This window comes from Mus pahari, chromosome 11 (assembly GCF_900095145.1).
Source record: "Mus pahari chromosome 11, PAHARI_EIJ_v1.1, whole genome shotgun sequence".
NCBI lineage: Eukaryota > Metazoa > Chordata > Mammalia > Rodentia > Muridae > Mus > Mus pahari.
The window spans coordinates 31,032,224-31,049,814 of record NC_034600.1 but is presented as its reverse complement, the minus strand read 5'-3'; the positions used below and the strand labels follow the sequence as shown (position 1 = coordinate 31,049,814).

Genomic DNA, 17,591 nt, shown 5'->3' with positions numbered 1-17,591 from the left:
TGGCTGGGGCAACTGAGATAATTGCCTAGCTAGCTGTCAGGTGGAGGAACAGAAGACCCTCAGCTGCCCTAAGAGAACAAAGGCTCTTTACTAGCCACATTCNTAATGATCTGGGGAACAGGTTTTGGGGAAGTGTTAAAGTTGGAGCTCCACACTGACCTCAGTGCATTTGCCCTAAATTCCCATAGGTTACCGTTGAACCTTCTGAGGAGCCCTTGTACCCTGCAGATGAACTGTATGGGATAGTTGGTGCGAACCTGAAGAGGAGCTTTGATGTCCGAGAGGTATGTGGGAGGGGAGCCGCAAACCATGAGCTGCCACCCCTCAAGTTTCTGTTCAGGCAAAGGGACAACTAGGGGTCTTCGTAAGGAGTGGTGACATTCAGGAGAGCTGTCCTGGCTGGCGCACGTTGGTGTTGCTGGTCTACAGTAAGCAGCAAACGAGGAAGGGCTCCCAGTGATCAGGAAGTTTTCAGTGTACCACCAGGCAGCTTGGTTTGTTCACGGGTGCAACTCACGGGTGCTGTTGTGGGCAGCAAGAATGACCGAGGGTAGTCACACCATTTCCAACTACTTTCTCTCACTGTTCTGATTTCACCAAATAGACAGAATGTCAGTAAGCTGTTAGAAGAGAAAAGCATACCTTTTTAGATCACTATGACATTAGCAAAGAGTAGACAATTATAGCTGGAGGTGTTGCTATGGTTACAGATTGTGACATAGCCTTCTGGAAGCTAGAGTGACAGTTTCCAGTGTTTGCTTAGAGTGTGTAGGCTTTGATTTTCTTCAGTTCTCTATAGCTGGCAGAATACATTTTAAATTAGGAAATCATCTTAATGAGATTCTTTGTTGGAGGCTTTTATATCTTAAGTTACTTTCCCTCTTGACTATAAGACTATTTTGTATTGGCTATGGGGGGGGTGCGGTGGGTAGAGAACACAGAAAATAAAATAAAATTGCTTATTCTCTCATTCAGAAAGAACAGTTAATATTTTGATTTTTTGGCTTAATCTGTATATACAGTTATCTCTCCATATCTGGGGATTCTGTGTACATGGATTCCACCAACCTCAGCTCAGAAATCCTTGAAAAGGATATTTTTCTGTACTAACTGTGTACAGATTTTTTTCCTTGTCATTACTTCCTAAACGGCATAGTATAGCAGCTGTTCATATAGAACATTTATCTTCTGTTACTTATAAGTAATCTAGAGATGATTCAAAATTTAAAGGAATATGTACATAAATAATATGCAAGTATTAATGCATTCTGTGCAAGTGACTTCAGCATCTATGGATTTGGATATGGACATATAACAAGTCCTCGTGGATGAGGGATGGCTGTGTACACACACACACACACACACACACACACACACACACACATACACACTATAATGTATTTCTAATATATAATAATGTATTTTTGGTATAAGTACATATATACACATATGTTTAACCCCCTCCCCCATGTATATAAATTTTTAAAAATTCTACTTTTTCTGGTATAAATTACATACATCCCTATCCTTAAAAATCTCTTCAGTAACTATTTCTCTATGGCTAGCTCTCAATTCCCAAAGTGGTGACTGGCAACATGGTAGGCAGACTTCTTTCCTGTGTTGTTGTTGTTGTTGTTGTTGTTGTTGTTTTTGTATGAATTGGTAAAGTGGTTTTGCACTGGAGAGATGTCTCCAGATATTTAAGCAATACTTTGTTACTACTGTTAAATCTTGGCGTCTATAGAAATTGCACTTTAGCAACGTGACTCAGCTACAAAGTTTAGAATTACTTTTTAGCCTGACTTTTAGGTTAGTACAGACAGAAAACCGTGGTGCTCATCATCTTCTGAGATGGCTGAGAATCCTCTTCTAGAATAGCCACTTCTTCACTTACCCAACAACATTTGCTGAGTGCAGATTCTGAGCTTCAGAGGTAGAGAACCGGCGGACACCAATCCCCGCCTCCGCATGCTTCTTACTGCTCTTTAATGGAAGCCTAGCCTTTGCTGCGTTTTGCTGGCCATTTATTACGATGGTCCTATTTTCTCTGCAATAAATAAGTCTTACAGAGAGGCCTCTGTAGCCTGAACAGATGTTGTGATACTGGAAAACCTGGCCTCTGGGTTCTCAGTCAGGTGCAGGGTTGACCCAGCCTTTCCAAGCAAATGCCTTCTGCTGCTCAAATATTATCTTTTATTTTATTATTTTGCATTCTTCTGAAGGTAATTAATATACTTTCTGTATAAGAATGGTACTAATTAGAAAGCCAGGCCTAGACTGTTTTATACGAAGTGGTCTCGGATTTCTCGGACCTCTGGGTGCTTCACCTTCATGTGGAAGAATGACTCTGTGATGTGTTGTTTGTCAAAGGGTTCACTTTACGAGCTCCACAGGACCAAAAAGTTGGTTTGCTCCCACATTTAGGAAAATGACTAAACAGTCAATTTAAGGAAGTTTTTACTTTCTGCAAAGAAAGGTCCCTCCCTTCTCAGCTAAGGGAGCGTGAACATTGTCATGAACAGGCTCCGTGCGTGACAGTCTTCTCTCGTGGTACTAGGATTGGAGTCAGGTCCTCAAGCAGGCTGAGCGGGCGCTCTACTGAAAGACTACTGTGGCGGAAAGTCAAGGATTAACTCTCTAGAAATCTCCGCTCCTTTTAGTTTAACAATACTTGTAGCCAGTCTCTCCGCTGGTTCATACTGGGACTTAATGAACATTTATTGAGGCTTAACGGTCATAACAGCTGCTTTTTAGTCAGAGTCCACGTGCTTTAGTTACTATGTTTTCAGTGTGATCCTCTATTGAGGGTGAGGTCACCAACAGGCGCAGAGAGCTTCATGGACTATTTCGGGGAGGGGAGGCAGTGCTGGGGATGGAACCCGGGGGGGGGGGGCTTCGCACACGCTCACCAAGGACTCTGCCACCAAGCTGCCTTCCCAGGGCTCAAGGGCCTTGTGATGAATTTCCCTGTGGTAGAGCTGCAGTTGGAGCCACTGTTCATCTCAGCATCCTTTACCTACTAGTTTCTTTCCTACCAGTTCATCTGTGTCCCCAGCTGTCAACAACCCTTTCTTCACCTTCCCAATGTCATGGGATAAATTACAATGCTTTCTAAGAAGTGACTTATCCTGGCACATCGGGTGACCAGTAGAGCCATCCAGTCAGTGTTCATCACTCCAGGCCCTCAGCTGGGCTTTGGGTTTTCATCGATTCTTTGAAGCCCTGCTAAGGCACTGATCAGGCCTCTGGAGCACTGGGCTTAGCCACCAGCCCCAGATCCTCTGCTGTGTCTCCTGTATGCAGCTATTTGCAAGACTTTCGCCTTGCCTCCTTGTTTGACTCCAGTTCATCCAGAATTCTATGGAATGTATAATTTCACAGAAGGCTGTTGAGTGAGTTCAGTCTTCCCACAGCCTCCCTGTAGATAATTTTTGTTTCCTAAGGCTTATTTATTTTTTATGTGTATGAGTATTTGCCCACATATGTTTATTCATACCATAAACCTCACAGCTTGGGATGACTCTGGGCACTGACAGTGTACATGTCAAGGGAAATTCTGCAGAGCTTTTCTGTGTAGCATGAGATTGAATGTGACATCACTGTGAATTGCCTTCCCTTTAAATAACTTCAGTCACTGCAGACATGGCTTTTGTGATATAATTTCTCAGGGGCATTGTTATTTATTTTTTTCCTTTTAGGTCATTGCTAGAATCGTGGATGGAAGCAGATTCAATGAGTTCAAGGCCTTTTATGGAGACACACTAGTTACAGGTACAAAAGTGAGGAGTTGAAAACACAAACGTTTTCCGTCGCTTTGGAGATAAGTCATCACTTGCCACAGAGCTCACACCAGGAGCTTTGCTATCCAGAGAGGCATAAGTGAGTGAGTCAGCTGTCGGGTGTCACTGCTTTGTGAAGATGGTTTCTACCCGAATGACTTCCTGGATCCAAAGAGCTTAAAATGACGACGGCCTGATGCTATGGCATAGACTCTTACCTGTGACCTTGCGGCCTTGACGTGGCAGGGACAGAGAGTATTTGTGACACTTTTTGTTCTCTGGGTAGCTGTTATTTTCAGGACTTGAGCCATGTCTCCTTGTACAGCTCCGGTTCATCTAGAGTTACGTAGGAGATACAGATATTTTTGTTTCCTAAGGTTAATTTATTTTTTATGTGTGTGAGTATATGTCTCCATATGTTTATGCATACCACTTAAGTTTCTGGTGACCTTGGAGGCGACACTAGGGCACTGGACACCCTGGAACTAGAGTTCCAGGCAATTCTGAGCCACCGAATGTGGGTGCTTGGGATTGAACCCATGTCTTCTGCAAGAGCGGCAAGTGTTCTTGACCTCAGAGGCATCTCGCCAGCCCCCCCCTAAGGGATACATTCAAACACCAAGTTGAAAATTCAGGTCAGTGTGCCATGTCAGGGAAAACAGTGTGCATACAAGTTAGTTCTTTGGTCTAAAGCGTTGGCACTGTCAGCTTCTGAAAGAAACCATTTCAAACAGACGCTAGACTCATAGTAACCCACCAGTGGATAATGGCAGAACAAATTTTGTGAATTTTATTAGACTGTAAAAGTCCTGAAAATACAGTATTTCTTCTGAATAAAACTTAGCAGATCAGGGAAAAAGAAGCTACAAAAATCCAAATTGCAGCTATCTGTGGAGGCTTGGGACTGGACCGTGACAATTCCTCCTAAGCTCGATTTATGAGCGAGAGGATGGGTCATGCTGGAAGGGGAATTTATGGTTTTCTCTTTAGGTATTTAAGTGATTAAGAGCTTTTTGTTTGATATATAGGCTGGATTTGCCTGGCAGCGGTACAGGATGTAGCCTCATTGTGTCATGGTTTAAAACAACCCAGGGAGACTGTGTTTCCTCTAAGATGGATGGGCTGTCTCTGTTGTCTCCTTCTAAGTGTTTTGCCTGGTACCTGCCAAAAGACCATGGCACTCTGTGTCCTTGCGTCAAGGACAAAGCTGGTTCCCCCATCTTTTCTCCATTGTACTGGAATCATTCATGTAAGGCTAGGGTCAGGGGAGAGAGAGATGAGCAGGAGGCCTGAAAGGAGAGCGTGGAGCTGGATCTCAGAGGCTTGGGTATTTCTGCACGCTCTTTAAGGTTTCTTCTAAGCCTAGGAGATTTCTATGACATACTCTGCTTTTCTGTTTGGGTCAGGTAATTCGTAAAGGTCCTTTCTTGATTGAGAGGTTGGCACAATGAAAGCATGTGCCCAACTCAGCCTGTCTGTCTGTGCCTTGACACCCACTCCTGCCCCCGCCTGCTCACTCCTACCCCCACAGGACATTGGGAGGGCTGAGTTGTAAGTGGCGAAAAATTGGGTAGCATCATGTGCCAGATTTCCAACCCTTCATGGGTAGGGCAGGACTAAGGACGTCTTGGGCCTCCTCCTCTTTTGCACCTTCTAAAGGGTCAATACACTTAGAATGTTCATCATACATAGGCCTCTGGCTGGGACATTAGGCCTTAGAAACACAGAGAATCCTATGCGGCCCTCAGAGCGTGTTCTGTCACATATAAAAAATGATGGCGGGCTGGTGAGATGGCTTAGTGGGTTAAGAGCACCCGACTGCTCTTCCGAAGGTCCAGAGTTCAAATCCCAGCAACCACATGGTGGCTCACAACCATCTGTAACAAGATCTGACGCCCTCTTCTGGAGTGTCTGAAGACAGCTACAGTGTGCTTACATATAATAAATAAATAAATCTTTAAAAAAAAAATGGAGTGTGCCATAGTCTGGTTAAAAAAAAAAAATGATGGCAAAAAAAATAATAAAGTCCAGACAAAGCTAGAAATAAAGAACAAAAGCGGTAATGGTAATTCAGAATTCAGCATTGTGACTCAGTCCATATGTTGCCACACTTTTTATTCATTTTCCTTGTGTGACTCTTGGAGGACCTGTTCTTGGTCTCTGAGCACTTGGTACCTGTTTCTAGTAGGACCCAGGCTTATTGAAAGAGGAAAGAATTTGTCTTTAATCAAGTTCTTCTGGTTTGCAAATCACCTTAAACATCTGCCTCTCAAAATGACTGGCTGCGGTTTTCCGTGTGTGTGTGTGTGTGTGTGTGTGTGTGTGTGTGTGTGTGTGTGTCTGTGTGTCTGTGTGTCTGTGTGTCTGTGTGTGTGTGTCTGTGTGTGAGTGTATGTGTGTGTGCGTGTGTATGTGTGTATGTCTGTGTGTGTCTGTGTGTGTCTGTGTGTATGTGTGTATGTGTGTGTGATTGTGTGTTTGTGAGTGTATGTATGTGAGTGTATGTGTGTGTGCGTGTGTATGTGTGTGTGAGTGTGTGTGTATGTGTGTCTGTGTGTGTATGTCTGTGTGTGTATGTGTGTGAGTGTGTGAGTGTATGTATGTGTGAGTGTGTGTGTGCGCGCGTGTGTGTGCGCGCATATGTGTGTGTGCGTGTGTGTGTGCGTGTGTGTGCGTGTATGTGCGTGTGTGTGTGAGTGTGTGCGTGTGTGTATGTGTGTGTGCGTATGTGTGTGTGTATCTGTGTGTGCGCGTGTGTAAGTGTGTGTGTGTGAGTGTGTGTGTGAGTGTGTGTGTACGCGTGTGTGTGCGCATATGTGTGTGTGCGCGTGTAAGTGTGTGTATGTGTGTGCGTGTATGTGCATGTGTGTGTATCTGTGTGTGTGTGTGCGCGCGCGTGTGCGCATGTGTGTGTATGTGTGTTTGTATATGTGTGTGTGCGCGTGTGTGTGTGTAAAGATCAGAATATTCTTTTTAAAGAATGTCTTTAAGGTTTGAATTTTTATAATTTTTTAAAGATTATTAATTTATTTTATATATATGAGTACTCTGTGTACATGTACACCTGTGTGCCAGCAGAGGGCATCAGATCCCATTGCAGATGGTTGGGAGCCACCATGTAGTTACTGGGAATTGAACTCAGGACCTCTGGAAGAACAGCCAGTACTCTTAACCACTGAGCCATCTCTCCAGCCCAAGTTTGAGTTATTTTAAACTTTAAAAAGAAATATTTCAGGATACCCTGGTCTCTGGTACCCTGGGGGTGGGGGTGGGGACTCACATGTGTGATACATACATATTCTAAATGAGTCACTTAATCAAACTAAGTAAATATGGATAACCTTACATGGAACATGGGCTTTCGAGGAGCACAAACAGAACGAACAAGAAACCTAGTACCTTTAGGAATAAAAAAAAAAAAAAACAGGATTTTTTTTCCCCATAGACCACTTCTATTTACATTTTAGCCTTTGATCTCAAATTAAAGAATGTGCAATATGCCTCTGTTACGAAAAACAGCCCACTGAAAAATATAACTCTTTTTTTAAATTTTCTCTTGAGGATTTGCTCGAATATTTGGGTACCCCGTTGGCATCATTGGAAACAATGGAGTTTTGTTTTCTGAATCTGCTAAGAAGGCAAGTACTATTACATGCATTAAGATTTTCTGATTTATCATAATTAATTTTGAAGGTCATGTAATAGATTAAAATGTATCGTATGAGAGCTTTATAATATTACCTGGATCTCTTAGCAAGCAGAACCCTATGTGTGTGCACAGTGCTGGTGTTGGGCTGGCTTCTGTGGTGATTTACATGGTGTGAGGAGCTGGGTGTAGCACTATTAAAGCCTATCAGATGACTTCGGAAGATCCCCGGGAGAGGCTGGAATTATAATTGCTTATCTGGAAGTGTTCTGAGAAGGCAGGGAATTCTTGCCCTGAGAGTGTCACATTCTATACCCCTTCCCCCCCCCCCATGCTAGGGAGGTTCTGATACTATTTGTCTGTGGTTCTGAGTTGTGACCTCTCCAGTCATCTTTTAAGTGTTACTTTTACTTTTTGGGTAACGTGCAGATCGTAGGTCATTGTTCCTGCACTTGCTCAGTGAATGCAGGTGTCTCTCCTGCTCTGAGCTCAGGACTTGATTTCACATCTTTGTTTCAGATTCACCTAAGCTTGTGGAAATGTAACTCATGCACTTTGGTAAAATATTGTAACAACAACAACAACAAAAAAGCCTAAGTTTTTCCTTTTCAGTCAACAAAGCAGTATCCTTACTGAGAGAGGAACAGGCTGTTAAGCTCTTAGGCTAATTGAGGATAAATGTGTCCTTAAAGAAATGTTTTAGCAATAAAACTAATTTTTATATCCTGCTATACATATTTAGTTCTCCCAACTTAATTATAAAATGACAACAAACTCAAAGAAAATAGGCAGCAACTGGACATGTAGTTTACTCCTGTAGGCCTAGCACTTGGGAACGATAGGAGGATCGTTCCAGGCTAGCCTGGGTTATACCTATAATCATATTACAAAGGACCTTTAATACTCTTTAAAGTGTACCGTTTTCATTAGGTTTTTTTTCCTTTTTGAAAATGATCTTTGCCATGTTATAGAAGTTTTATCAGTTTTCATTTAGTAGTTTTATAGTGTTTTTAAAGATATTAAAAATTCCTAAATAGCAGCTTAAAGAATACATACATATACATGTGTGCATGCATATATCCGTATATATAGCGTTGGGTGTGGTGGCACATGCTTCTAATTTTACTACTTGAGAAGCAGAGGCAGGAGAATGTTTGTGAGTTTGAGGCCAGCCTGGACTACATAGAGAATTCCAGGATAGCCAGGACTACATAAAAATACCCTGTCTTAAAATGCATGCACACACGCATGCACACATGCATGCACGCGCGCGCGCACACACACACACACACACACACACACACACACACACACACACAGAGTATGTAGTGTGTTTATTCCCATAGAGTAACTATCAGGCCAGGCCAGAGGTAGACAAACAATCTGGTTTGTCTGCTGTCTTGGCACAGGTAAGCCCTAGAGAAGTTACATTTGGCTCCAGTCTGACATTTCCTTTATTGACATAAGCCCCAAAGGACTCTGTGGTTTCCTCATTTCTATAAACATAGTTACACAGAGGATGAGCAATTACCTTGCAATGTTGTGTCTGCCAGGACCTTTCTAGAAGAGGTAAAGGGATTTGCAAAAACAGAAGAAAGCACACGGGAATGGTAAATAAGATGGGGAAAGAGTACAAGTTGGGATCACTAAACAGTCCCCTAACCCCAAGGCCAGAAGTCTCTAACATTGACCTAATCTACAAATTTTATTTATTTGGATTGTGTCAGTGAGAAAGATGTCTATTTTAACATAGTATTGGATCTGAAGGAATTTCAAACGGTCACCCAGATGTAAACGTCAGCCCTGATACCACAGAGGGCTTGCATTTTGCCTATCCTAAAGTGGAGACGTGGAAAATGAGGGCAGACACCTGCCACTCACTTGGGCAAGTGTGAATAGAAAGGTTATAGAAAGGCCTTGTAGACCCACAGTCACTTATGTCCTGGTGACAGGGCGGCTACTGAAGTGTTGTCATCGTACATGGGAGGTCAGACTAGCCAGACAAGGGCTATGCTCTTTCTTAACTCTGCCTGGAAGTGTGGGTTGGGTAGAAGTTATTTGTTTTTTTAAGGAACAGGTGTTTGTATGTTGTGTTTACAGGGTGCTCACTTCATCCAGCTGTGCTGCCAAAGAAATATCCCCCTGCTGTTTCTCCAGAACATCACCGGTGAGCCATCATTCTCGTGTGTGTGGTCCAGAGCCACACTGCCCTGCAGCTCATGTGTTAACACAGAGAGAAGGTTTCCTTCATGAGTACCAAGTAGTGTCAGATTACCTAAGGTGTTCTACGTGAAGCAGACTGTGAATTTTGTGTATTACAAACATTCACACGGCTTCTCTTGACTCCTGCTCGAAGCTACCATTCACTCAGGAGCAACAGGGTGTCCCATCTTACCGCTACCAGAGAGGGTATCTGACTCACTGTCTCAGTATCCTAATGATTCCAAGCACATACTATGGGCATCTCTTTACTTTTACTGTACAGTAAATTCTCTGAAATAATGCCTCTGTGTGTGTGTGTGTGTGTGTGTGTGTGTGTGTATGTGTGTTAGAAGCCAGTGGCCAACTTCAAATGTCATTCTTTTGAGATGTCCACTGTTTTTTTGAGACAGGGTCTCTTACTGGGTGGCGCTCATCTGTTAGACCAGGCCGGCTAGCCAGTGGTCCCTAAAGATCTTTCTTTCTCTATCTTCTCAACACTGGGAGTGCAAGTATACACCATGCTACCTGGCGTTCTAGATGGGTGCTAGGGGTAAAAATCAGGCCCTCGTGGTTCTTGGTAAGCGCTTTACTAGACCAGGTGTGGTGGTGCAGGCCTGTAGTCCCAGTAGCTTGGGAGGCTGGGGCAGGATTGTGCGTGAGTTGAAGGCCAGGACCCTGGGTGTCAGGTAAGCGCTTTACTGGCTAAGCCAGCTGCCCAGTCTTGAAGTAATGTCTGTTTGCACTGAAGCCTGGGGATTTGCATGTTAGCCCCATAGAATGGCCCATGACGAGTGTGAACTGTATGCCTCTGAACTTCACACGCCATACACGATCCTAAGCAGGCATAGGTTGATTCTGAAGACTTCCAGCTGTAGTGTTTAGATGTTTTCTCCTCTCCCGTTTTGTGTCCTGCATTGTGTTGATGTAGATACATATATCTCAGGCTACCAATAAACTTCCATTCCTTGGAAGACAGACTTTTTTTAAAATTGGGTTTCATCATGTCACCTTAGTTGGCCTTGAACACACTAAGTAGACTAGGCTGGCTCTGAACTCTCAAAAAATCTGCCTTCCTCCTCTGCCTTCTGTGTTCTAGGACTAAAGATGTGCACCACCCCATCTATCAGCAGAGGCTCTTAAGTCGTTGTTGAGCTCAGGGAAGTGTCTCTGAGAGGAAACTCACTAAGTAGACCTGCCACACCTCTCAATCTTGGACAGAACTTTCTATAGTAATGAAGCACCTTCATTGTGTGTGTGTGTGTGTGTGTGTGTGTGTGTGTGTGTGTGTGTGTGTGTGTGTGTTGTTTTTCCAGTGTTGGGGGTAGAGCCCAGGGCCTTAAGCACACTAGATAAATGTTCTCTCGATAACCACACCCTCAACCCTTGATGAATTATAAGAGGAATTAGTTCCAGATAGTGACCTGAGGGGTTCAGACATGGTAGCCTGTGTGAGAACAAATGGAAAAGTCCCTGAAGTTTATGATGCTAGGACCTTGTTTCTAACTGCAGCTCACCCTTACAAAGTTAAACATTTGCTTAGATAATTTTTCCCATTTTTTTGCCTTGTTTCACTTTGTTTGCACTGTTTTGGGGGCAGAGGCTGAGTTTTGCTTTGCAACATTGCATATGAGGGACCTGTGAAGCACTGGTGTGTGGGTGTATGGAATGCCACTGAGTAAATCTTGGGTTGGGAGAGATATCTTAGCTGGGGATAAAAGTGTGCATTTCATCGGAATGAGGAGAGGATGGTTAAAGCTGTGGGAATAGAGAATACCTGAGGAGAAGAGAAGGCTCAGGATAGTCTTCCAGCCACTCTGCTCTCTCCCCCTCCCCCTCTTCATTTTTTTGCAGTGCAAAAAGATTTTTTTTTTTTTGGTTTCTTTTTTGTTTGTTTGTTTTGTTTTTCGAGACAGGGTTTCTCTGTATAGCCCTGGCTGTCCTGGAACTCACTCTGCAGACCAGGCTGGCCTCAAACTCAGAAATCTGCCTGCCTCTGCCTCCCAAGTGCTGGGATTAAAGGCATGCGCCACCACTGCCCGGCACAAACAGATTTTTTTTAAAAAAGAGTTATTTATAATTATACATAAGTACACTATAGCTGACTTCAGGCATAGCGGAAGAGGGTATCAGATCTCATTACGGGCGGTTATGAGCCACCATGTTGTTACTGGGATTTGAACTCAGGACCTTCGGAAGAACAGTCAGTGCTCTTACCCACTGAGCCATCTCACCAGCCCTGAGAATTTCTTTTTCTTTTCTTTTCTTTTCTTTTTTTTTTTTTTAAGGGAAACTAAGAACTCTCAAGAGTGGAAAGAACTCTCAGGGAAGAATACTATCACTCTGTTTTGGTTATGTTTTTTTCCTACAGAGTTAAGAGTAGTTAAAACCAGATGAAGTGGCTTCTTTTCTTTTGGAGGCAGGTCGTCTGTAGATTTGGTCAGGAGAGGGCTTGAGAAGAGCTGTTCCTTGGGGCCAGCTGTGACAGAATATTTTGGAGAGTCAGATGCATTGGCTAAAGCAGTTTTGAGCTGCTCTGAAGGCTGGCTCGTAAAGGTGGCTGGAGTGTCAGACCTCACTAGCAAAGGCAAGGGCCTCTGCTGTGGTTCCTCGGTGTCCCTGCACGTCCAGCTCCTCCATAGGATTGCTGGACCGAATTGGATGACACGATACTGGGGATTTGCCAACCAAGAGGAGAGAGTCAGTCAGACAAGCTAGTCTACATATACAGGGGAAAGAAATACCTCCCCCAGAGCCTCAGGTGGGGATGGAGAACTGAAACCTGACTTCCTGGTTCTCAAGTAAGAAAACAGTATGCCCCTGTCGTAGAAGGCATGCTACAACAGAAGAGAGAATTCCTCAGAGTTGGGGCTTGAAGAAACAGAGGAATCCTATAATTACAAGGAAAACCTTTTTTTTCCTTTTTTTTTTTTTCTTTTAAAATCTTGCTGTGGAGCCCCTGTCAGGGACTCACCATCCCCATGAAACATTAATCTTTATTTCATCAAAATTTTAAGCAGTGCTGCAAAGGGAGGAGGTCCTATTTTAAACCAGGTCAGTGGATGTGGAAACCTTCCAGACTGGCTTGCCGGGAGGTACCTTTCCTGTGGCAATGTCACAGTCTCTCCCCATCAAGCCTCTGCCTTGTGATGTTCTCTGGAAGACAGATTGTTTCCTTCTGTTGCTCAAAGATCTGTGCCTGTTGAAACAAAGTGTTTTAAGGACATCTAAAATGGAGAGAACTGGTGATGGTGGTGGCGCAGGCCTTTAATCCCAGCATTCAGGAGGCTGAGGCAGGTGGATCTCTGTGAGTTTGAGGCTAGCCTGGTCTACAGAATGAGTTCCAAGACTTACACAGAAAAAAACAAAAACAAACAAAATAAAGAGACTTTTTTGTTTCTTTTTTTTTTTAAAAAGATGTATTATATATACAGTGTTCTGCTTGCATGTATACCTGCAGGCCAGAAGAGGGCACTAGATCTCATTATAGATGGTTATGAACCACTATGTGGTTGCTGGGATTTGAACTCAGGACCTCTGGAAGAGCAACCAATGCTCTTAACCTCTGAGCCATCTTTCCAGCCTATGAAGGAAGGTTTTATTGTGGTCTGTTGAAGCACACTTTGGGGGTATGCACTTCCTGTGGGACTATTTTATTTGAATGAGAAGATTTATGGTGGAGTTAGTTTGAGCCAGGATTTGACAGTACCTTGGTGGGATTGACTTCTGCATGTGCATCCCGTTGCTCAAGGCTGTGTTTCTATTCTTTCTCCTAGGATTCATGGTTGGCCGAGACTATGAAGCCGAAGGGATTGCCAAGGATGGTGCCAAGATGGTAGCTGCAGTAGCCTGTGCCAAAGTGCCTAAGATAACTGTCATAATTGGGGGATCGTATGGGGCTGGAAACTATGGAATGTGCGGCAGAGCATACAGGTGGGTAGTGGCCACAGCTTTTTTTGGAAGAAAGAAATGCATTTCAAGTGAAGTTACAAATGACCATGTAAATCCCAGCAGTGGTGGCACAGGCCTGTAATCTTAGTTCTTAGCAGGTAGAGGCAGGAGAATCGGGAGTTCAAAGCCAGCCTGGCAACACAGCAAATTTGAGGCCGGCTCGGGCTACAGAGGGTCATGTCTGCAAACAAAACACAAATAAGTTATCACTTTAATCCAGGTTTGGGGTGTAAAATGGCATTCGGCACACTTGGTCGGTTATACTGTAATCTGTTTACAGAGTTTTGCCACCGTGCCTGATTGTACTGCATGAATCTGATAGTTCTCTTTTTCCTTCCAGTCCAAGGTTTCTCTATATGTGGCCAAATGCCCGCATCTCCGTGATGGGAGGAGAGCAGGCAGCCACGGTGTTAGCCACCGTGGCAAGAGACCAGAAAGCACGTGAGGGGAAGCAGGTAAGCGACTTCCTTGCTTCATGTGGATTTGACTGTCCCCTGCAAGCCCCTGCAGCACAGAAGCAGAGCACCCCAAGCTGCCTGTGTGTCCATGGGAAGGGTTGTGAGGCTCCACCCCTGAGCCCTAAGCATGCCAGGCAAGCGCTGCACTGCTGATCCGTTCCTGCAGTCCCGGAAATTCCCAAGCACCAGGCAGATGTGCTGGGTTCTTACTCTTTTGCTGTTAGTGAGAGCTAAGGAAATCCAATTCTTACTCCTTTTGGCCCAAAGCAGCAGACCTCTGTTCCTGTTTTTGTTTTACACAGTTGTCAAGGGTCCCTTGAGAGAGATTCAGTCACCTACTGAGATGTGAATGGTATTAGCATTCTTTGAGAGTGTAACTATGGAAAAATGGACAGAGACGAGTATAAATGTGCTGCTGAAAGACAAACCAGGGTGGCTGCTCTTAAATGGATTATTTGTGTCTCTGTTAGAGACTCTGTGGAAATTCTGTATGAATGTTTAGTTACGGCCTTTAAGGGCTCTGTTTAAGCACAAGGTCCTGAAATGTCAGCTGTGCGCTTCTGCTGTCGCTTATGTGCACCCTTGTCACAGGAAAGACGGTGTGGACACCTCCTGGGTGTGACATTGCTTTGCCTTGCCAGCAGAGATCACGTGGTCAACCATGGGGTCTGCAAAGTCACTTGTGTCTTTGTGTGTGTACACTCACGTGTGAGAATGCCACTGCATGGTGATGTGGAGGTCAGAGGACAACCTCTGGTATTGGGCCTCGCCTTCTGCCTGATCTGAGGCGAGGCCTCTTTGTTTCTCTGTTGTGTACACTAGGTTAGCTCTCTGGTGAACTTCCAGGGGCTCTCCCATCTCTGTCTCCCACCTCCCCACGCCGGCACTGGGATTACAGCTTGTGGAACATGTCCAGCTTTTTACATGGATCCTAGGACTCTGAACCCAGGTCCCCATGGTTTCAGTGCATGAGCTTTTACCCACTGGCTGTCTCCCCAGCCTGCCTCTTTGTCTCTACCTGGCAGCAGGCGCTCTGTACAGTTAGGTTGGTGTTTTAGAGTCACTTCAGTGCCAGCCAGTACTGAAGCAAAATAGCTTTGCTCTGTGCGTGCGTGTGTGTGTGTGTGTGTGTGTGTGTGTGTGTGTGTGTGTGGTGTGTGTAGGTGAAGGAGGGCTGAAGGGGATGCCGTCGGCGGCGTGGGTGGTAAAGTCAGTCTACCTGATGTTTCGAAGGTATGTTTGAACTTTTTCAAACAAAAGTAGCCCCTTGTTACGTAACCATTTTTTGGTTCATTTGATAAATATTTAAATCACCCCTTTTCCTATATACAAATGTAGCGTCTCGGGTTCTCCCTCCAGTGCCTCCTGACTGAAGTATGAGCACAAGAGAGGGTAAGGCTGACCTGAAGTAGTTTCATCATTTGTTTCTAGTGTACCTGATTAGTTACTTAGTTATTTTGGCACTGGGGGTTGAAGCCAAGGTCTCCCAAAGGCTAGGCAAGTGCATCCCTGTATCCACAGCTCTGGGATGCTTCAGAGTTGAAAATAAATTCTCCTTTATAGAGCTAGGATTAAGGGCGAGCGCCACTGTGCATGGCCTTCTCCACCTTTTTAACTGGAGGCTGTTGAATGCTTTTTAGTCCTACGGTGGGACTTACATCTCCTATTGGATCCCGCCGGAACACAGTGATGTGTGACGCACGCCCTTCTTTTTGGCTTTCTTTGCGCTACATGGCCTCAGCGTGCTGCCTTCCATGACCTGCGTCCCAGGCAAGGCCGTGTATGTGAAAACATTCCTTGCGGTCTGTCACTGTGCAAATGTCAGTTGCTCGGTACTTGTTCCCAGGGCGTGTCATTATGAGATTAGCTACAGGACTCAGTCCCAGTGAGGCTGGCTGACTTACCATCTCTTTTCTTTCAGTTCTCCAGTGCGGAGGAGGCAGCTTTGAAAGAACCCATCATTAAGAGGTTCGAAGAGGAAGGGAACCCTTACTACTCCAGTGCAAGGTGGGTACGGGGCTTCTCTCAGCCCCTCAGTCTGAGCTCCACAGATACCTGAGCTCTCTGGATGGCTGACCTTCATAGGAGACAAATGTAGTGCCTGGCTAGGTATGATGGTGTAAGCCTGCTTTCCTGCCATTTGCATATCTGTGGCAGGAGGGTTGAGGTTTGAGGGCAGCCTAAGCTACATAGAAAGACCTTGTCAAAAAATCTGGACAAAAAGTTATATCTATCCCACCATTTGTTTATGCAAAGCTGCCACTCTCCTCCCAGGCTTCCCTGCACTGTAGCACCTCCGCCATTGCTCCTACATCCCACCCCACTTAGGGTGTTCATAATGTGGTGTGGCCCTGTATCCAGAGGTGGGTCGTGTCTGCAGTGGAGGTTAAGAGTTCTAATGCTGGGTTTTACTCATTCAGGAGTTGATCTTGATCTTTGCCTAAGCACATAGATTTCCGTGTGCCGCCCCCGCCCCCTCCTTCTGATTGTTTGGTTGCGCCCCTATTTTAAGTGTGAGATTGATTGGTCGATCACGTATTGACACTGGTTCACAAGTGTGCTTGCATACACAGAAGGTGGTTAGTCACAGCCAGGGCCCACCTGTCACTGCCAAGTAATTACCTCAGACACCACAGCCACTGCTGACTGACTGTTTTCTGTGAAGCATAATCGTAATGAGGTAATAAATTCCCCCTGCCTGTCCCATCTGGAGACCGCTTGGTATGCGCATTCAAATGGTTTTTCCAATAGCTGTACTGTTCAGTATTATGAAGACAAATCTAAGCCATGCTTTCTTTCTTCCCTTGGGCAGACAGAGAAAAGAATAAATACTAGTGTCTTCTAAAACTAGGTATTGCCTTGGCTCCTGCCCTTTATGGATAAAGACGAACCGGAGAGAAGGGCAGAAGAAAATAAGAAAGTTAGAATCCATTTCAGGGCTTGGAATTCCTCCCCTGTGGCTAGCATTGCTCTTGGCAGTAGGGTACAAAGACCAGAGCATATTGATCATCAGTTTGAGTTGAGATAATAACATTTGAGATGCTTGTCATGTGGCAACAGGGGGTCTCGTTATAGCTCAGATTGGCTGAGGACTGGCTAAGTTTAAAGATGATCTTGAACTCCTGATCCCCTTGCCTCTGGAGTCTCGGGATGCAGGCCTCTGTATCGCCACCACAGTAGGCAGTGCTGGGTGGGGCCAAACCCAGCAGAGTAGATCAGCCTTCCCCTATCTGAGTACACTTCCCGAGCACACTTGTGAATTTTCCAAACTCCTATTTGTCTTGGTGCTAATTGTGTTCCCTAACCCCCCCCCCCAGACAGATTCACAATTATATTGTGGTGGGTCCTTGGTTCATTTAATTAACAATAAATTACTTTATAATCTTTGGTGTGAGCAACAAATTTGTACCTCATTCTGCCATAATGCAAACAGACATTCAGTAATAGCAGCCGGTAGAGGCAGAGACTTGCAGAGAACCATAGGAGAGATTTCAAATAAATACAAAGTGAATATATAAGTTCACTGACAGTTTTCACATGAATCGGGTTTTGTGTGAG

At 44.6% G+C, this 17,591-nt stretch overlaps 1 protein-coding gene across 1 annotated transcript in view; it reads left to right on the top strand.

Annotated features, from left to right (window-relative positions):
• Mccc2 (methylcrotonoyl-CoA carboxylase 2) overlaps positions 1-17,591 on the top strand; it is a 69,194-nt gene that overhangs the window by 49,077 nt on the left and 2,526 nt on the right. The window contains exons 10-16 of the mRNA XM_021208469.2: positions 189-284; positions 3,699-3,771; positions 7,341-7,417; positions 9,526-9,592; positions 13,401-13,557; positions 13,916-14,030; positions 15,955-16,040. Coding sequence (XP_021064128.1) covers positions 189-284; positions 3,699-3,771; positions 7,341-7,417; positions 9,526-9,592; positions 13,401-13,557; positions 13,916-14,030; positions 15,955-16,040 — 671 coding nt within the window. The remainder of the gene's footprint in view (positions 1-188; positions 285-3,698; positions 3,772-7,340; positions 7,418-9,525; positions 9,593-13,400; positions 13,558-13,915; positions 14,031-15,954; positions 16,041-17,591) is intronic.